The sequence below is a fragment of the Mya arenaria genome, chromosome 3 (genome assembly GCF_026914265.1).
Source record: "Mya arenaria isolate MELC-2E11 chromosome 3, ASM2691426v1".
Lineage (NCBI taxonomy): Eukaryota > Metazoa > Mollusca > Bivalvia > Myida > Myidae > Mya > Mya arenaria.
In genome coordinates, this window is record NC_069124.1 from 50,066,725 (window position 1) to 50,089,032 (window position 22,308).

A 22,308-nucleotide genomic window follows, 5' to 3' on the forward strand; every position below is an offset into this window, starting at 1 on the left:
TGTCATTTCATAATTTATTTTTGTTCATTTGAACTTACAATTAAATAATATAAAAACATGGGTATCAATACTTTATGACTGGAAAATAATGTATACAAACATAAATATACATACATTCACATCAACTAATACACATAGCAACAACGACTTGAACACTTTGAGGAGACTCACGTTTCTTAACATAAAACATGAGAAATGTTATAAATTACTTCTCCATTTTTTGAAATGGTTAACATCAATAAACGTGTGCATTTCATCAACAAAATGTGTAAAAAATGTCTGAATTTGCGTAAGAGCAGGGGTTCTTACAGCTGAGAATTGTCTATCCTGAAAAATAGCCAGAGGGCTCTGTCTGAGTATATGAGATTTATGCCAAAGCAGGGAAAATGGGCTTAGAACCCTATAAAGATTTTAAACATATTCATTTATATTCATTTCAAGGTACTTCATACTATTTTTGATGCAAATATCCGAATAAAAAACAATCTTAACAACTATGCAATAGTCTCAAGTTAAAATCTATAAATCTTAATTCAGAATAAACCCTCAACTTAAGAACCCCTGTGCAAAGGTAATGCGAAAACAAGAACGAAAACCGGAAGCAAGGAGGTAGATATAGAAAGACCACAAAGAGTCATTGAACACATCGTAAAAGTAGAGAGGAGTAATCAATTAATACCTGATCAGTAATTAATCAACGTGCTAACACGACAGGTGTATCAGTTCAGTGTTAGCTGAAGACATTAATGTCACACTGAATTTTGCCACATACAGAACAGATCAGGGCCATTAATGTCCGGCCAGGACCATAATCAAAGAATGGTACAAACAAGATACAACTGCACAGAAAGGGGATGCCAAATGCTGATTCTTTTTTATCATTGAACAAAGAGGGTTAATTTCACAAAAAATAGCCAGAGTTATGGGACCTGCTGCCACATAATCTTGATAATGTGTTGTAATTTTATTCAAATATATACAAGCTTTGTTCTAATTGCATACAAAGTTTCATCTTCAAGGTAAACCATCCAACATTATAATCATTACACAAAATTGCTACTTGTAAAATTTATGTTAAAGTTACAAAAGGTTAAGTTTGAATATTTTTAAAGTTTTCACTGACATCTTTTTTTTGTCATACGCATTATTATGAAACAAATTAATACATTATTGCTATATAATCATAGTAAGATTTTGAGTAATTACCTCCCTTATTATATAATATCATAATAGTTGTATGATAGACATAATGGTGTTTGGACAAAAACAATATCGATGCAAAAATTATATCATGGTTAATAAATATAAATTAAACATAAATATATACTCAATGTTAATATTGAAAATGCACTAATACAGCTTTGTATCATAATGTTTGATGACTTAACTTAAACAGTGATCGATTTGCAAGTAAAATTAAGTTTGAACATGATAATTATGATGACTAACAACATCACGGCATTGACAGTGTTAAATAGCTATACTTTGAAATGTGCATACAGTTGCTGGTCAGTATGAGTAAACAAGGCCATCGAGGGTGACTCAACACGTCATTGCCCCGTCCTGGACATAACTGATCACCAAAAAGCATGTAACCTCTCATAGCTTGTATGGTCATACTGGCAGCTGACACAAAGCACATGTCCGGCTACATCTTAACTACATAGTTCCCGGAGATATAATGATCATTTTGAAATTCCTACAGATCCCTGCTAAGATGTCTTTATTCATTTGGGTAACAAAGGGCGTCCAAGAATGCAAAACAGTCGAAGACCCTGGTTCTCATTTTCTACTGTAGTTATTTCATGTGCTGTCGGAAACATCAAGGCTTTAATAATGGATACACTGACCGTAATGGTGAAAATATTAATGGAACTCCTAGTAAAAACAGCGGATAGTGTCATTCAAAGATAGATGACAATGGAGGAGAATCAAGAAGCCCCTTAATTCATTGATTAAAACTATGTGTTTTAGAAGGGAAAAAATCGAGTGCAGCCCTTGACTACATAATTGTTGTTACCATATTTGTGACATCCCATGCTCCTACTAATCAAGGACTCCGCGGAGGTATTTACTCGGCGCTGCAGTAGCTAATGAATAATGCATCATGAGCTTTTCTTAATATCTGCCTTAATGAGAACTAATGGTGGGATTAACGGGACACTGTCAAAGATTGCAATATAGTGCTTGACAAATTGAAACTTTTCCTGATAAACAGCTATACATATACAGACGAACAATGAAATCTGCTAGAATGATTAAGCGTTCAAGAGAAGTAAAACCTTTAGAATATTCATACATATGCTGTTTATGAGGCGTTTAATGATTATTTATCTGGCTTTTCTCGTTATATCTTTGGTACTATTTTGTTGGTAGTCAGAAAAAGAATAACAATGAAATTTCTAGATAAAATAAATACAATAACAGATGATGCTTATTTCATTGGTTTGTTTAACAGTTTTGAATCAGATTCAGGCTATTTCTTCTAAAATCATACAAGACATGTTTTTAGACATAATGATAAAGCGTACACCACAGACATACATATATTCATTGCACTTATAGAATACACAATAGTATAATTTAAGGATATGATATCCGTGCTCTCACAAATTATACCTTTGATGTCAAACAGACTAGCAATTTATTTTGAATATTTTGAAATAGTGAGATGTGAAAAACATTGTGTGAAAATCATAGCACTGACGAAACCTTTGTTCATTACTAAAAGGTCTCAAACACAAAGGGATTTTCTATTTACAGCAAAGTATATATAATTATCACAGACAAATTCTTGCATAGATGAATTTGGATGACCCTCACAAAGCTAAATTTTCAAGAATCGTTTAATTAAAATATTAATTAAATCCTTAACTTTCCAATAAATCATCATTAACAAAACCTAAGGGTAAGTTAACAAGGCTCATTTTTTACCCCGCTTATTCTCCAAAAAATAAATACCATGGTGGACTTCGAAAAATAAAATAAAATATAAACTTTAAATGATGCTAGTATGAATAATACTATTTTCTCAAAAAACAATGATGGCAATTAGTGAAGAAAAGGTTAAAAAGTTGGCTTTTACGATTTGTATGAAATTGAGAACGGTTGTTGTTGTTTTTTCAGAGTGGCCTGTTTTCAAGGTAAAAAAAAAGTTCAAGAAAAACAAAACAAAGGTAAAACTTATATAAAGCATTGAGAGGGTCAGTCAAATTTCAAATCTCAAATATCCCTTTTGATTATTCTAGTTCATGTTTGATACTGTAGCCCAAGTACTGTCACTTTGTCACACTTAGTGCTACACATATGAGGGCACCCAACTTTCTGACTTCTTATCGCGGATTTCACGATCTGTGTACGGTTTACGCACTGTGAACTTTGGTTTTTCATTCCCTACCAAATTTGATAAGGATCTGTCAACATTTTCTTTGTTATTTGGAATTCTGTCAGTGAGATCTGTGGAGTTTGGGCGGCCATGTTGGCGGCCATTTTGGAACAGTGCAGGAGGTAGTGGATAAGTTTGTTTTTGCCCCATTTTTAGAGGTACTGAAGAACTGTGGTTGTGTCTGGGTGGCATTGAACACTTTAGCAGATGCGAGTTTCCACCACTACCGGAAATATTGGGGTCTTCTGAAATTGAGAACAATGGAAAGTTTATAACTGAATAGATTCCATGCAATTACATTTTTTAATACTGAAATACATTACTCGAAAAAGGGTCAAGACCAAAAAGGTTTTAAGCAGACTTTCTCAGTCGATGGTCAATAAAATATAAATAATATTGCATCAGATTCGCCACTGAACAACCTTCATTATAAATGAGTGTTTCTTAATTTTGCAACCCACATTAAATTTCATGCATTTAGAAACAGTGCACTCGAAACATTTTCACACTGAAGTTTCAATGCCTTATAAGGCTGTGATGGTATTGGAAGACTGTGCGACAGGGGAGAGTAGACATCTGAAGCGAGTGTGGGCAGAATCTCGCAGCATGTCTTCTCTTGGACAATACCAGTGCCAATATTCCTATGCAGGACCAATATCACCACTACAGCCCAGCCACTAAATATTGCAACGCAAGGGTTCTCTTAGCCAGAGACAATTACATTAAGTTGGAAATTTAAATTGCTGGTATATTTCTGAGCTTTCAGAACATCAAACCCTCTGTATTAAATGGCTTAATCAATATTAGAAGTGCAACATCCTTAATTTCCAATTGCAATTGCTTATCTGATTGGAAAGATTTGCATCAATTCACAAAGTCACTTCTGTTAATTGAAATTCTAAACCAAATCTACAAGAGAAACATTTTTTTTCAGATCATAATGGAACATTAAAGGGAATTGTCCATCAGCTAAAGGTTATTCGCTTTTAAAGTGCACCCTAACCTAATATAACTTTAACGTTTAGGAATAGCAGTTCTATGTAGATGAGTGATAGCAAAATGTTTAACATAAAACATAATTTGACTCTGGATCAAAAGGTCCAAGGTTTGATTCCGGCTCGGATCATATCGTTCTTGAAATTACTCACATAAAACAAGCTGATTTCAAAACAGCACATAGTTATGTATCTTCGGAGCATCATGTATGAGTACATTAAACAAATATAAACTTTTTGGCTTTTTTGCCATTATAAACATATTCATTACATCAAGGGTCAGGTGGACATTCCAGTTTATCTGCACTATAATGTTATACTAATACAGCATTATTACACTGCCATGTTCCAGGTTGTACCTCTGCTGGTGTTGTGTGCGAGTGGAAACTCCTCATCACTCGCCCCACGCCCGCTGTCGCTCGTCACCGTCTCCCGCGATGTGTCACTGTTGTTATCTTCCCGACTAGACTTGCCCTAAAACAGATGACAAAAACATATGATTTAAAGAAATATATAATCGAGATGTTCCTTCAGTTACTTTATCATCTAAAGTTGTCAGTCCCTTGGAAGGTCTGGTTCTGGAAACTATATGATTTGCAAAAATATTTTTTAGATAAGAATGTTGGATAATGCTAACATTTAACATCGTTGTGAAGTTTTAATAGTTTAAAGGGACACAATAAAGGTTAATGCCAAAAAATTTTTTTTTAATTATAATGCAGTATTTTGTTTAACTCATTTAAAAAAATATAAGCCTTTATACCTGATTTTTTAATTTTTTTATCATTAGCTCTGTGGCCACAAATTCCCCAGTTAAAAAAAGCAGCAAAATATGGCTAATATTTTGTTATCTGTACTCAAAGCATACACTTTTTTCTGTTTTGATCATTAAAGTCAAATCAGTTAAATATAATGCCTTAAAATTAAAAATATTTTTGGCATTAATTTATATAGTGTGCACCTTTAAGCCATTACCCATATTGACAAATAAAGAAATACTGCAGTCTGGAATGAAAATCAAACTAATGGAGAAATCAGCAAGTGCAGTGATATTTGTGAAACATTTATTACATATAGCATTTGCCGTAAAGCATTTGCAGAGGCTTAATTGAAATTTGAAGTTGGGGCTTTAGGGCCCTATTTCCATAAAGCAGTTGATTACCACAGCAACAGCAATATCAGAAGAAATAATTCTGTCAAATGCCAAAAAGGCTGATGCATAAGGTCAGACTTTCAATCACAGTGAGGGCCATTATGTGGTGTAAAAACCTTTTTAGAATGACAAATCGGAAATTTATGATGATACAAAGCAACGGGCCAGCTTGAATAACAAAACCTCAACACGCCCTTTCGTCGGCAACACTTGCACACTTCTATCTTTAGAATGCATTCATTAAACAATGCATTGTCCTAGCCTCGATTAAACACTGTTTGCAGCAAGATTTGCTAACTCTATCATTACTGATTAAAGGATTTTGGGACATCCCACTTTGCGCCGAATTCCTTTAACACTCCAAGTTTAAAGAAACGCTGCAATGCCCGTCCATTGTAATGTAAAACATGTTTCGGCCAACGTTCGTAAAATGCGTAAATTTCACACATAGTCTGTGACAAACTCATGTCACCCAAACTGCGGTCCATTGTTAGATATTTAAGCCATTAGCTTCACTCAATAAAAATTCTCATTTTTCAAAAGCTCAACAATAATTTCATCAAATCTTGACAATAATAAGAAACATTGTCCAGTCGGCAGTCCACAATTACTCGTTGTTTATGGGAAGTTTCAAACACGGAATAAAGAGACACAGCCATATGAGCTGCGTTAGTTTCGTGAACTTTGAAACTGACACCTCGGACCTGAATTAACGACTAAATAGTAGTGCTCATTTAGCTACTAAAATTTATGACAAATTTTTTATAGATTTCTAGTAAAAGGTTTGAATTCTAAAATTGTCATTTAATAGTTTGATGCCCAATTTTTAGTTTTTAGCTTGAAACCTTAGTAAGCATCAGAAATCTTTTCTAACTGTATAATAATTTTTTATAAATATTCTTCTTTTAAATAATTGCACACGGTGCCATTAATAAAATTTATGCTTCCTGGTATTTCTACTATCTCATTTCTGCAGAAATTTTAACTAAACTAATATTGGGCCAATTATTCGGAACATTGTTATAGTTAATGACGCAGTAACAGCAGCGTAGTTGACTTTTAAAGGTTGAATATTTCATGATGTGCTGATAATTATTTAAGTTAAGCATGCATAGCTGTCAGAATTAGTTGTCTTAATATTTGAGTGATTAGTACCGCAGATTGCAATTGTGCATCCATGAAACTTCGAGAGTATTAATGATTAGAATGTTAACAATATTCCAGTTAACAACGTTGTTAACTCTTAACAAAGTTTTGAACGTCTGGCTAGATGTACATCAATTTTTAAACAATTTGGAGTAATGAGGTTTTGAATAGAAGCATTGAAACCTACCTCTATAGATTTCTGGCCAGTTGGGGGGTTTACCCAAAGCTTTCCCTGTGTTGGTGCTTGGAAGCCTGCGGGGGAGTGATGCAAGTGGAATGTCTTCAATTGTCCGCCCGTCTGTCTGTCCCCGCAGTGACCTACCTGAAATGGAACAAGAGTTATTGTCGTGAGATAAATAGATTGCTTTTAATCACGTATAAAGTTGAGTACATATTAAGACAAAAATAAAATAAAAATAATCTTAACTTAAAGATAGCTTTATTTCTTAAATTATGACATTTGTGATGGTACTTGTAACATACCAAATTATTATATACAATAACTTGAGAACTTGTAACAATAAGGAGGAAGTTTATGCAAGGAAAGTAACCGAAATCTTCGAAAATGTGCACATCTGTGTAAATATAAATGTTTGCCGTGCTGCCGTGCTATATTCACTGCCTGACAATATATGACAAATATCAAAATTTAATATATTTATCAAAGTCAAGCTTTTGGCATTTTTTTAATATGAAAATGAAACAATATGCCATCTCTCTGGCATGCACACCAGATAAGAAACCCTAACCAGATTAAATGAAATTGGGAAAGCAAATAGCAGAAATAAATAGTGGTTTATCTATAGAAGCCAATGAAGGGATATTGGTCTTTCAATTTTTATCTTTAATTATCTTTCATCCCAATAAGATCAACCCTTGTATTGTGGGGCTGTCAGGAACCTTTGTACATTTCACGCCTGCCTATCCTACATTGGCCAAAAATATTAATTCCGTAATAAAGGCTTGATGGTTTTCACAATACAGACCTAGATAAAATATTTTTGGTGCTAAACCTGGGTACACACTTTTAAGCACTTTGAGTTATTTTATAGGTAACAGGTTTATACAGATTGTTGTCTATTGTAGGTTTCAGAACTTGTGCGTAAATTACAGTACTAAATTGTCGTAAATACGCCCCAAAAAATCCCTGAAACGGGAATGGGTTTATGTCATATTTTTGGAATAAAAAAGTTAGCCTTTACATGATTATCATTGTGATTTGTGATGTATTTAACAAAACTTATTCAGACTATTTTTAACTATGAAAAGGGCCATAACTCCTGTTAGCCCAAGTTAAATGAGACTGAAATAGCACAAGCACCATAGCCCATGGTGATCAACATACCGATGAAGTTTCATCCACTCTTGCGCACAGTGGTCAGAAATTGGCTCAGGGAGAGCAATATTTGATAAGCATACAGAGAGCTAAATTTTCTACCTTTTGTACCCTGTGCGTAGGAGTGCATCAGAGAAGATGCATGTGACACAAGGGCCATAACTCTTGTATGACCAAGTGAAATGAGACAGAATGACAGGTGCTGACAAACATTCCTATGAAGTTTCATGAGTGTAGATGAAATACTCTAGTTGCTTAAAGTCATGAAACACAAGATTTTTAATATCTTGTTTTTTTCTAAATCAGGGCCATAACTATTGTTTTCCAAGTGAAATCTGAATAAAGTAGCGAGATGTAACAGACCATGCTGACCAACAGACCTAAGAAGTTTCATCTGTGTATGTGCAATACTTAAGGAGAAGGGAACATATGACACAATATTCTTGTGAAGAAACATGACGCGATGCAATGAACAGACCTCCAAGATTATGGGCCAGAAATATTTGCAACTTTTTTTCAACTCCTCAGGAATATATTGAAAAAATCTATGTAATGTTTTCTTAATAATTAATGAAATTTCTTTTTGACAGTCAGTTAAGAATTTCTCAGATAACATATACCACTTCTCATGAGGACAAGCCAAGCTTTAGTCACAATGCCAATGTAATAAGACATTACTTAATCAGCGAACAATCCCCAAAGAGAAAAAAATAATTGAATAATGTTAGAACAAAGGTACTGTTATATTTCAGACTTGTCAAGAAACCTAGAGAGGGAATTTCACTTAAATTTAAATGTTAAATCCAAGGACAATATTGTTCGGTCCCAAATTGGCTGCACTCTACGCACTTTAATGTCACAGGCTGGTCAGTAAAATAAGGTAAGGCATAGTACCAAACCCTTGACCAAGGGCCATTATTATGAGCAGCCTCAAGTCTGAGTTCAGACTGAAGTGGCAAAACTGAAAAACTTATTTCATAGTAACTTTCCTTCAAGTTGAGTTTTGATGAAATTCGCCTGTTTTTCAACTATTCGAAATTTTACAACAGTGTCCACATTTATTTTGGTAAAATGCAAAAAAAGAAGTTTTTTTGTAATTTAATAAAAGTACTTTTCTGAGTCGGTGTCTAGATTGGACTTGATACTATACGAAATCATGGCCCCTGGTCCGGCAATCCACAGCCACTTTACTCAATTACACCCCTATATTAACCTGTGACAATCATCTACAAAGTAACTTCCAAGATGTTAAATGGAAAAAAAAAAAAAAACCGGACGTGAGGATCATCACCTTTTGTGTGATAAAGCACACTTAATGCTTATATCAAACCCAAGATCAGCCAACTAATACAGTTTACATATGATTACCCATTGTTTTACGAGGTTTTCCAGTCAAAAAGGCCTTCGGGAACTGGCCTGAAGTCATTATCACTTAAATCATCGGTAATTCCACGTCCCCACCTTAATTATTCATAACACAAGATTTGCTCTGATTAGAAATAATATTTCACAACTTTCAGAAAGAAGGAGATTGGACTTTGGTTATTTGATAGATTCCAAAGAATAATTAAATGAATTTAATTATATACAATGAGTCATTGTAATTAGTTTTTAGTGGTCTACATACTATTTTGTAAACTACCCACTAACTGGGCCAGCCACTGTTAATTTATGCCACTTCACCTGATTAAAATCAATAATGTTGATTTACTGCAATAAATGTATTTGAAACACTTCCTTCTCAATTGACAAAATATTATGCTGACCACTAATCAATGTTCATGCTACTAAATGCTCCTAGTCAAATTTTATTTATTGCACTTTACAACAAATGTATAATGCTTTTACCTCCAATTGGACATTTATTCAACATCATTTGAATGATTTTACGCCAAATACAGATTATATGAAATACTTCAGTTTATTCAGGAATGGAAGAAATAATGAGTTAACAGCTAAGTGCTTGCGTAGAATTGAAGAAAGTTTGATTAAAAGCTTATTCAGCTGATATTTTTTGTTGACCAAATACTAGAATTCTAATAATAACTTGTGAAGTGCTACTCTTGAAATGAAACAGAATGGTCACTTAAATGGCAGATAGCGGGAAACGCAAAACTAAACAAAGATTACATACTGTGTTTGCAAACAAATAATATTGTGAAAGCTAACTGTAAAGGCAGACTACTGACTTTCATCAAATATTAAATTGACATTTATTGTGTTTTTAACAGCAATTAACAAATACATTAAAAATCACACAACCCTAATGTTTCCTAATGACCAAGTATATGACACATTATCGTAAAGTGTGCCGGCATTGTTATACCATAGCGTCCCAAGTTCGCGAGTCAACAGTAGTTTTTGTCCACTGTTTGGCCATTAGACTTCAAAATTGTTGGTTAAACACATAATGGTCAATAAAAATGGCAATGTTTCATACCCTTAATTACTGGCTAAATGTAAATAACTCTAAATAAGACTGGTCACTGCAACATTTTAATGGTAACAATGAATACGCAAATAATGCCATATTTAAATCAACATTTGTAATTGAAGCCTAAAATAGCCCATGATCATTCTAATAGCCATTTTAACATGCACAAAACTGAGTTTTCAGTGGAACTCTGTGATTAAAATAAAATTTTAAACAATCAAAAACTTAAGGTGTTCAATACTGGGCAAGTTCAGACCACTTCAAGTTATTCATGAGAACAACTTCAAATCCATTAAAAATAAATACGAACTTCAAAACAGTGCATTACATTTAATTGCTAAATGATTTTCAATCCTGTTTTCACTTTCAAATCTGTTAAATTCACTTTAAGAAATTTAAGAATTTGAATAAACTACAATTTGCACAAGATGAAAATATAGAAGGTTTAGACTATTTGTCATCGACAGAAAAAGAGAGAGAAATAAACGAATGAAAATGCCTATTAAAATATTCTGACTAAAAAGTTTCTATGTAATAATTATAACGTTGACAACATTGGGGTCATGGGAAAACACTTATATGAACAAGTTTGGTTACAAAATAAAGATCTGAAAAGAGGGTCAAACTTACCACTCTGGAGGATTGTAAATTCAATAGAGAAAAGGAACACCCTTAAAAGTAAGGTTAACCAGACTAATGATGAGATATTAGTGGGTTTGAGGAGGCATGAAGAAGTGAAATAAGCTACTATTGTGGACGCTAATTGTGTATAAAGAGCACCTGTCATTTACTCATTATCCTGTGATCTATGATAGTCCTCGCTATAGACATCTACTGCTAACATCTTAAATCCACCAGTACTTTACTTTAAAAAAAAATCATGCATCACTTTTTCAGGTTAAGCCAGATTTGAGGTCAGCACCTATGGTTTTTTTGGTCGAAAAGATGTCACTTAGCCGTAAATGAAGCCTATAATTTGCTTTTTCATTTTGTTTGCTTTCATGGTAAGGATAATTATAAAGCGGTGTGTTTATGTTAACAAAATGTTGCTAAAGATTTTATGTTTAGTTTAGCAGGGTGGTCATATTGTTAAAAATACCATTTATACGAAATGAAAACATTTCAATGGGCGGCTTGACCATACAAAAATGTTTTTATAAATTATACATGATCCAATGAATTTCGCTATATAAGCATGATAAAGGTTGAAACTAAAGATTAATAGAAACCGGGATTTATTTTGTAAAAGAAATATTTTCAAAACTTACTTTCAAGCCATTACCCTCACCATTTGGCATTCCCAAGCCTGCTTTTTTGTTTAACATGGAACAAATCCGAAAATCCAATTACATGCCAGTCAGTCAGAAAATTAATGAACCAGTCTTAGTTTATTTAGTGAGTATTACAAAGTGAATATGTGCACCAGCATTTTTTTAGTATCATTTTTCTTGCAAAAAAACACTGAGCGGCACTTTAGACAAACAGTTTTCCTAGGCGGTAATGAGTTAGCAAATGTTCCCTGGCCGTAAAGTGTACTCTCAAACCAAGCTAAAAACATGAGTTTTACTTTAAAGTAATAAATTTCCATGTTGTAATTTCATGGTTGGAAGGAAAGTAACAAAATAAAAACAAGTGTTATCTTGTAACTGTTTAAATGAAGCATTTCTAGTTTTATGCCAATTTACCATTTCTGTAATTAAAATGATACACAGCGCATGGGAAACAAACAGAGTTATGTGAAACTAATGATGCGTCGCATCATTCAATGATACAAGATGTTACGTGTTTTGAAAATAATTGGACCAGCATTCTTGTCAACAACTAACATTATTTTAATATAATTACAATATAACCACATTTTCAGCAAATCCAATCATTGTTTGGCTTTTATTATGTAACTCCATTAATCATAAGGTAATTCAGCTGTATTTATTGATGTGACAGTTCTTTTTTGGAATCCTGAGCCTTCTACAAAACATGTAAGGCTAATGTCTAACATTATGAAGCAAATAGTTTGATTAATGGCAATAATATATTCAACACTTTGTCATACTTGACATTTTAGTCTGAAGCACACAGGGCTACAAAACCATGCAATTATAGCAGAAATCTTACAATAAAGAAACAATTACCTCGTTTCCATTCTCCATGAAGACAGAGTTGTTAGAGAAACTGATTTCATGGTCTCGGAGCCCATCCAAGTCATCTTCGAACGAAAAACTGACCTCCTTCTTCTTTCGTAATGTGTCCATTTTGTCGTAATGCCGCGACATAATTGTCCCGTTCAAATTATTGTCTCTCACTTCAGTCATATTATTTGGAAGCTTGTTTATCTGAATGTCTTGCCCCTTCATCCGATTTTGATCCATGCGTCTAATGACACAGATCACAATAATAATTCCAACTGATAAGCAAAGTGTCAAAACAATGACCACAATCACTATGACCATATTGGAACTTGACCCCTTCTCTTCCCCTGCATGCCTTGTAAGGGGCAGAGTCTCGTTACTGTATTTTATAAATACTTTAAGTTCACATCTTTCAGACCTTTGCGGTACCCCACTATCATGCACAGCAATAACCAGTCTGTACTCTTCATCCGACTCATTCTCTACTTCATGGACTTGAGCCATTGTAAGAACCCCTGTGTTTAAGTTAAGCAAGAAGAGTCTATCTCCATTGCCTTCCTCTATTACATAGGACAGTTTACCATTATCCCCAACATCAGCATCAGTTGCTTCGACTTGTGTGATGTATGTCCCACTTGGTTTCAAGTGATCAAGAGTAACAGTATCATTGGTTGGCTTTGGGAACCAGATTTTTGGAGAGTGGTCATTCACATCATCAACTTGAATCACAACATTAGAACTGCTTGTTTGTCTAGGTGTTCCTTTATCTATTGCAATAACAGAAAACCTATACTGGCTCTTGACCTCTCTGTCCAGAACACCTTTAGTTTTGATAACACCATCAGGGAACAGTTCAAAAGGCAGGTTGGGTTCTGGGGTGTTGGAAATGACAAAGGAGAACTCGGCATTCTGACCAGAATCTGCATCAGTGGCTGTTAGCCTGTTAACCAATGTTCCATTTGGTCTTCTTTCACTTACAGAAAAATAGAATACAGATTTATCAAACTTAGGAGCATTGTCATTCAAATCATTAATCCTTATGGTCACAGTAGAAGACCCGGTTAATGATGGACTTCCCTTATCTTTGGCATAAACTTTGAATGTGTATGATGTTTCTCTTTCATGGTCAAATCTGTCAAGAGCTTTAATTATTCCGGTACTTGGTCCAATAGTAAACACATTGTCCACTGTTTTATCAACATAATATTCAATTACAGAATTGTTTCCAAGATCTTCGTCATTTGCCGACACACTAAGCACTACATCACCTCTATTGTTATTCTCATACATATCTTCGTAGTAATTCTCATGGGTAAACACAGGCGCATTGTCGTTTTCATCGGTAACACGAACAATGAAACTTGCGGAGGCACTAAGAACAGGGCGTCCAAAGTCATTACATATCACCTCAACATTATGCATATCCTGCTTCTCTCTATCTAAATTTCCATTTACCACAACTTTAAATCCTATTCTTGACATTGGTTCTATTGCAAACAATGGATTCTCTTTGATTCTGCATGTAACATTGCCATTTTCTCCAGTGTCATCGTCTTTCACTTCCACATGAGCTACAAAAGTCTCTTTAACAGCCTGCTCAGATATATTCTTCACTTTACCAGTTCCAAAATTGACCAAGTTTATACGCACTTCTGGAGGATTGTTACCGGTGTCCATAATATTGACAGTGACAATTGCCTGATTTGTGGACAAGAGAGGGGGAACACCCTGGTCCGTGGCTTCAATGATGATCTGATGAACTTTGCCAGGTTGGTAGACCAGTGTGCCGATCACGGTGAGCATGCCAGTGTGTTCATTAATATGGAACAGGGAGCTTATAGCCTGGAAATCGGATTGGTGAGGACTAAAGCGGTATAGAAGATTTCCATTCTGGCCAATGTCTTTGTCAGTGGCAGTTATCTGAGCAACGCTTGCTCCGTACCTTGCATCCTCTTGGATAGTAACATTGTATGAAGTGTTCATAAAAACTGGTGCGTTATCATTTTCATCAAGTATTCGAATGTCCAGAATCATTGAGCCTGTCTTGGGAGGATTACCGCCATCCGTTGCTGTTACTTTACTCTCATACCAGTCACGATTTTCACGATTTAGTTTTCCTATGACAACCAGCTTGACTGAAAGACTGTTGTCCAGTTTTCGTTCCACTTCAAGAGCAAATATATTAGTGTACCCTTCAAGCCGGTAAGACTGTATTGAATTAATTCCAGCATCATCATCAACTGCATTTTCAATGACAAACGTTGACCCATTAACCACTGACTCTGATATCTCAATAGTTTGTTTTTCTTTTGGAAAAGTGGGTGCATTGTCATTTATGTCTTCGAAAATAACAGTCACGGAAATAATTTCAAACAATGGGCTATTTGGACGGCTTGAACGCGCTGCGATATTAAACTTCAGAGTACAAGGTGCTGGTACCCTGCATTCCATGATGGATTCTCGGTCAATTACCACAGTTGTGTACAGGGAACCGGTCTCATCATGAATTGTTATCATTGACTTTATATTAGTCTGCTGCAGGAAGCTAAATAACAGGTGATCACGATCCTCAATGGGTATAGCCTCCATAAATCCTGGTGCGTCTGAAACATTGCCTATAAACGTCCACTTCGGTAATTGTTCTTCTTTCGAAAATGTTACCGCAAAGTCCTCAGCTGATGACGAAATTAATACAGAGAGAAAAATACTAATGGATAGCAGGAAATGGACAACAATCTGGCTGGAAGACATTTTTCTGATTTGTTCTTTTTCTGCCTTATGTTTCAATTAATGTCAGCAACGGTATCTACATTGTACATCCAACTGTGTCATTTCTTGTCAGAACCTGAAAATATAAAACATCATTTTTTGTAATATTCCTTTTCACATACCTTAATCAAAACTGGCACGATTATAACGAAGACATGACACGCTGTCATAAGCCATGATGGAAACCATATCGATATTGCCCGATCATTTCTCACAACTTCGGGAAAATGGTTTCCATATTAAGACATTACTCTAAAAAAGCAGCTGACAGCCTACGATACGATGACAAGTTTTTTTTTTGTAATTTCCCCTCGCTACTTAAGTATAAATCACATCATCACACTGTCCCCCGCTTTTATTCCTAAAGGCACAGACACAAGAGAAGGCATTTATAACCAATTTGTGACCAATTGGAATCCATGTTTCTTGAAATCCCCAGGGAAGCCAAGCTGTGATTTACTTCCTTAACCGTTGGGCTCCCTATCCAACACCAGACACTTTGATTTATCTTAAAATTACTTTTTATTCCTGTATGAGTTGTTTTATTAAAGGAGAATTTCAAAAATAGAATTTCTAATAATTATGTTGAGGCTAAATCTTCCTAAGCACACAATAAATATTTTTTATTAATAAAATTCTTTTTGCTCTTTTTATACAGAAATATCCATTTTTCACAATATCCTGGAATTTAAAAAAAGTGCACATGTATTTAATTACCGTATAACTCCATATTACAATAATAATACATGAAATGATAGAGAAAATAAATTAAACCATCAAAATTAAATTTCAGTAAAAGTGAACCAATTAAATGTCCTATCAAATAGATTGTGCTGGATGCATCAAATGTATCTAATGAACAGACGAGACAGAGATTGTGTAAAATTTCTCACATCGTAAAATTTGCAAAGTTACCCATTATCCCCCTCCATCAAAAAAGGTGACAAACTGTCTTTGTTACAGCCATAAATATTTACCCATCACAATACCGTTGTATCTAAACCTTAGAAAAACACGTAAGAATGGTCAACAAACATTGCATCTCGCCTAGTTGACATAGGATCTCATAAATACCCAAATATCGCTTGTCCAGTAAAGTGGGTAAATAGGTTTAAGCGGAAATATATTTATATTTCAACATCAAAAGCGAAAGCCTGATTAGTTAATACTAAGGTGATCCTGAGTAAGCCATGTTAATCCCACTTTTCACCTGATACCTTAAGCCTGTGACCCCTTGTCCCCTAACTGTCTGATTCTGTCATAAGAAGGTTTCATATGAAGAGGCCTAAAAAAAAAATACTTTTGGTTCGGGTTACCCGACCCTACCTACGGAATAGGCGCCGACCCTAACGTTTTTATAGTCAGTTGTTCTTTTTTTTTTTGCATTTAATATGTAGTTTAAAACCTTAATTGCTTATATAGAAGATAACTTTAACACCATTCTCCAATGATGAAAATGACATTCTTATGTTAAGCCTAATAAAAAAAAAAAAAAAAAAAAGCCTACCTACCCTACCTATTTTTGAAAAGGATGTAACCCTAACCAAACAGTTTTTTTTTTTTAGGCCAGACCGAAAGTTTAAAATAAACCACTGAGCACAATGATTTTAAGTAAAAACTGATTTTAAGTAAATTTGAAGTGAACATATTGATTTTAAATAAAACCAAATTTGAAGAAAGTTTGAAGTGACTCAACGCTCATAAGTAATTTTGCAAGCAATTTGTCTGACTTTTTAGACATCTATGGAAGTTGCAGGCCCCGAACAATAATATTACCGAACAATATTGTTACCCGAGGGTAACAGTTTAATCATCAGTCAGGTGAATGAAACTTGATTTTCTTGTTTTTCCAGACATACACGAATCTGATTAATGCGAAATGTAGAAAAACGTTTCAATTATGTTCCCCCGGAAGCCTCTATTTGCAAGAGCAGTTCAATCAATTTCACAGCAAACGCACAAACGTACATCACCATTGCACGGACTGCAAGACCCCATTTCTCAGAAACAATTGGACAATTAGTGTCACAGGCCATATCCTATCTGGCACGTAATTACAGGGCCCAACAAATGGAAGAACTCGCAGACAATTTCTCCGCACACTTTTCTTTAACGCTTTCCTTCAATATATATTCGTAATTGTATCGTTTAGCTATTTTTGGACTCAACCAAGCTACGTGTACTTTAAACACTTACTGTGCCAAGAAAATTGCTGAGTCGCATAATTTCAAGATAATAATTGTATCTTTCACTTTCTGCTCTTTTTCGCTTAGCTTTTACTACCGGTACATGGTAAAATATATCGTTTGACTATCTTTATCCAAGTTCTATGATAATTATATAATGAATTAAAATTTAAATGGTTACCCTTTCTATCTGTAACATAAAACAGCACTTTAATAGCATCAAAGAAAGACATCATTGCTGACATTCTACTTTCCTAGAAAAAAACTTTCCGAGAAAAAATTCAGACCGCAAAATAAAGAAACTTTAACCTTTAGTAATACCAAAAACAACTGTGGGCTCTCCCTAGGAATCCTTGAACAATCCTTTCCCAGTTAAATAAAATCTCAGAGCATTGTTCCAACCATAAAACATAATCTTGTACAGAAAAATAATCAATCAAGCAGACAGACTGTATCACTGTTAAGTCCTTATTTAACCTGCAAATGCAGCAATAAAACGCAGAAACCAATCTACTTATATTAGTGGGGGAGTACATTAAATTTTCAAAACCACCGTGCAGTCCTCCCGGCTTTACATATTTGATCAAAAGATTCTTAGCGAAAGTACATACAGCTTGCATTAAAGAGATTACTTAGTAACTGCCAACAGTCATGCAGGCAATGCTAAGCGCCATGTGCAAATAAAATAGGACATTGCTGTGATCAAATTTCTAAGACAAAATACAGCCGGAGGAAAAGATGAACTTTTATGCACTTGAAGGAAACAGTCAATATTGAAAACTGGGCTGTTCGAGCAAATTAAAGAATTGATGCCTTGCAAGACGTTGTCAGCAGACAGTCAGAAGATTTAATAAGTGCTGGTCGCAGCTGAGTAATAGTGTCCTCAGCTGTCCGTCAAAAAGTGATCCTTATATTGATCTCGTAATGAGACCTTGCGCTCCAGAAACGCTGAAAAATGTTCGATAATTGTGATGCTATTATTGTCATGCAACTATCATTTCAACTTTCCATGAAATTCTAAAGTGTAAAAATTGACATTTCAATTATTCAAAGGTGAAGAGTGTTCAATCATTAGATCTACTATTTCATTTCAATTAACAGTGGCCTGTTTAGGGCTCAAGTGTTTGTGCACATGCATTTTACTGATTAAACATGAGAGCTCAGCTTTTAAACAATGAAAAGAACATATCATGAATACCCAAATTAAGATGTTATTATTGTCAACTATCATTCCAACTTTCCATGAAATTCTAAAGTGTAAAAATTTGATGTTTCAATTATTTAAAGGTGAAGAGTGTTTCATTATAGATCTACTTTTTAATTTCAATTAACTGCGGCCTGTTTTATAGGGCTTAAATGTTTGTGCACATGCATTTTGCTGCTTAAACATGAAAGCTCATGCCAGCTTTTAAAACAACGCAAAAAAAAATCTCATGAAAGCCAATCGATTATATATCATGCTTAAATCCCACTAAATTCTAATTCAATAATTATTATCATCTGATTTCAAGAAAATCCCTAAAAGTTAACCCTCCTTGATATTATCCCTTCACCATAATTTCCACTGTTGGTAATATAATCGTCCAAGCTCTTTCAATTTTCTGTCCAAAGTGTCACATTCATGGCTTAATTCCATTTTATTCAAAATAACATTTTAGAAAAAAAAGCCCCCCAAAATTACACTATACCTCTAATATGATATATAACGTGAAATCTTTACTGTAATTCAGGATGCAAATTATCAGTTCTAGTCTTACCATTAATCCACCTTAGATAATAATAATATCCAAAATCCTGCAGATGCTGAGTGTAACAAAGATCCTCCTCCTCCAACAGACGAAAGCTTACTTTTGCAGAGGAAATGCTGAATCTTTATACACCAATGTTTCCACAATAATCGAAGCTTCTAATTGCCCCAAATGACCATGTGAAATATTTGCAAAGAAAATATATACATTTCAAAGCCTTTTAAACCAGTTGTATGCACACTTCCTGACGCACACAGGGGGTTGTTAGCCCATAAAAAGTGCCCGCTGCAAGCAAATATTAGTCAACAATATTTCCATAAGTAAATACCTGGCCAAAAATATTTGGCATGTTGGTCTTTCAATGTATCTTATTTGCCCTTAAAAATTTTGCACGGAAAACATTGTGTGAGATCGTCATTTTGAATTTCAAAGAGTAAACAGCGAAATAGCTAAAACCTTGCTTTTGGTACAAACCTTTTATGTTAAATAATGAGAAATTATCAAACTTGACTTTTTGCCCAAGATAAAATGACATGCAAAAAAAAAAAAAAAAAATGCTTTTGAAAAATAAAAAATATTCTCACATACAGCGATACTGTTCTTTTAATTTCAGCAACAAGATTTTTAAATTTAACTTTTGCTGAGGGTAGACGTGTGCTAAACATGAACTTAATACGAATAAAAGAGAATCTTTAGACCACATTTTAATGCAGTTATGTAAATGTTCGGCAAATCAACAGCAGGTTTTCACAGATTTCAAAATCTTCCTGAAATTACCAGCAGCATTTAATCACATGCCTAGTCTCATTGTCTGAATCCAAATCTAAAATGCCAGGGAAGCTAAAATTGGATTAAAAATAGTTTAAGGGGAGATTTCCTGCTCAAATTAACTTTTACACCCCCTGTAATTGAGTAACAAAGTAAAATCTTAACAGTTGAGATTTCCTGAAAGCTGTTAAGAATCTTTATTAATGTCAACTTCAAAAAGTTCAGCTTTAACTTCTTTTAACTTCATTTAAAGAAAAAAAAACACCCAAAAAAAACCTCAAATAATTTTTTATAAATCCTAACTGTATCGACCTCACCAAAATCCAAGAAGAAAACATAATAAAATACTTAATTAATTACTTAATCACATACCTATGCCTTTTGACATCTATTTAAACTATTTCACTCCAACTTGGTAATACCGCTAATAGAGCATGATTCTAAGCCATAGAGCCTATAGAACCCACAAATACATCAAAGTAAGCCCTGTATTGATACAAATGACCAGTTGGAACCCAGTATTTTATCAGAGCTGGGGAAATCCTAGGTGCAAACTTGCTTATCAGAGCCCATAATTGGGCAGATTATCCGCAGCAATTGATGAGATTATGCATAATCTTGTTAGACAATCAGCAAGCCGTGGTCCATTCATAAAGTCATGCCTGGTCCATGTTAAATGGAGTTCATAAGTTCCAACAACTGTTACTGCACTAGGAAAACGTTGTAACATTATAAGAATAGTCAGATCATAAGACATCTGATTAAAGAACATAAATCTCAGAACTTAACAGCCTTTATAATCATTCAAGATCATAATTTCTGTATTATCTTGTCTCTAAGATGTTCTAAATAGGGAAAATCATCACAGATATTACTCGTAGTTTATTTCATGAAAACGTTTTAACCAATTACATTAATGCTTGGCAGGAAATAATTTTATCTCTTTTGAAGTCTTTTCAGCTGTCAAATACAATATTATTCCCTGTCATAGCAAGCATAGAAACAGATACTATGTTTTTCTGCAATACAGACAAAAAGCCAATTATGGACTTATTAATATGTAGCTTGAATCATGTACAGACACCAAATGTGGCCAACTTCCCTGTCTCATATTTCTCAGTTCAATCCCTGATATGATACCATAGCACCAAGTTTGAATCATTCAAGGCAATAAGTTTTTTAGATTTCCAAATATTTAGGTTCATTCTCTGGCTAGAGCCCATGACTAGCCTTTGTCTGAGAGCCCACACACAATTCACTAGCCCATGGTCTGAATCTTTGTACAGAACTGAATCACAATGGTCAGAGCTTAGTGGTATAAGCATCAATTCCCTGGATAGAGCCCATGGCCTGAGTCTTTGACCGTGAGCCCAAACACAATGGTCTATAAGCATCCTTTCCCTGGAGCCCATGGCATTCAGTATTCTTCTAGAGCCCGAACACAATGGTCAGAGACTAGTTGTATAAGAATGATTTCCCTGGCTGCATCTTGGTTTTGTTTTCAAGCCAAAACTGGATAGCCTCATAGTGTCATACCTACCCATGCTGGTTGGGTTTTATGAATACCATTTGCTTGAAACTTAAGCCCAGTACATAATGTTCAGAAGTGCCCATGCCCATCTAATTAAGTACCATTGTTAACACTGTTAGACCTTGAATATTTGCTGGATGCTGAGTCTTGCTAGAGCATTGTGGTATATACCATTGTCTTCACTCTTGAATATCTCAGTATAGTGTATACCCATTGACTGACCAATGATTGCCAGACTTGCTCTATCACCGTCAGCACTAAATCCCCTACCAGGTGATAATGTGAATAAAGATACATACTTCTTCACACCTACCTGCTTGTATAAACAGGGATAAGATGTGTTTAATCAACAAATACTTCCACTTGATAAAACTCCATCAAAGAATTGTCATAAAATGCCGATCTGTCATAGACATATGTGTGTAAATGGTAGCACATAGAATTGATTGTTTCATTTTTTGTAAATTATTGCTTTTGATTCCTTTGTTTCAAAATCATTGCAATAAAAACACTTAAATAAATTGTCAATAAATTATTCAAATAATATTCATTTCAAAATTTAAATTCAATTGAAACATAAAAGACGAATAAATTTCTATATTTCGAAATGCTAAATGTAAATTATTTAAATCGTACAACGTAGAGACCAGTAACCACCGAGCCAGTGGAGCCAGTGTCCGTTCCTGTGGGAAAAGTAAAACTACAATTTTAAAAGCACCGCCATAAAT

At 34.4% G+C, this 22,308-nt stretch overlaps 1 protein-coding gene across 4 annotated transcripts in view; it reads right to left on the reverse strand.

Annotated features, from left to right (window-relative positions):
• LOC128227439 (protocadherin beta-2-like) overlaps window positions 1-22,308 on the reverse strand; it is an 83,385-nt gene continuing 61,077 nt past the window's right edge. For all 4 annotated transcript variants that reach the window (XM_052937981.1, XM_052937982.1, XM_052937983.1 and 1 more), the window contains 4 exons: window positions 12,582-15,423; window positions 6,867-7,001; window positions 4,740-4,854; window positions 1-3,630 (listed from right to left, as the gene is read on the reverse strand). In XM_052937981.1, coding sequence (XP_052793941.1) covers window positions 3,299-3,630; window positions 4,740-4,854; window positions 6,867-7,001; window positions 12,582-15,329 — 3,330 coding nt within the window. In that variant the 5' untranslated portion in view covers window positions 15,330-15,423 and the 3' untranslated portion in view covers window positions 1-3,298. The remainder of the gene's footprint in view (window positions 3,631-4,739; window positions 4,855-6,866; window positions 7,002-12,581; window positions 15,424-22,308) is intronic.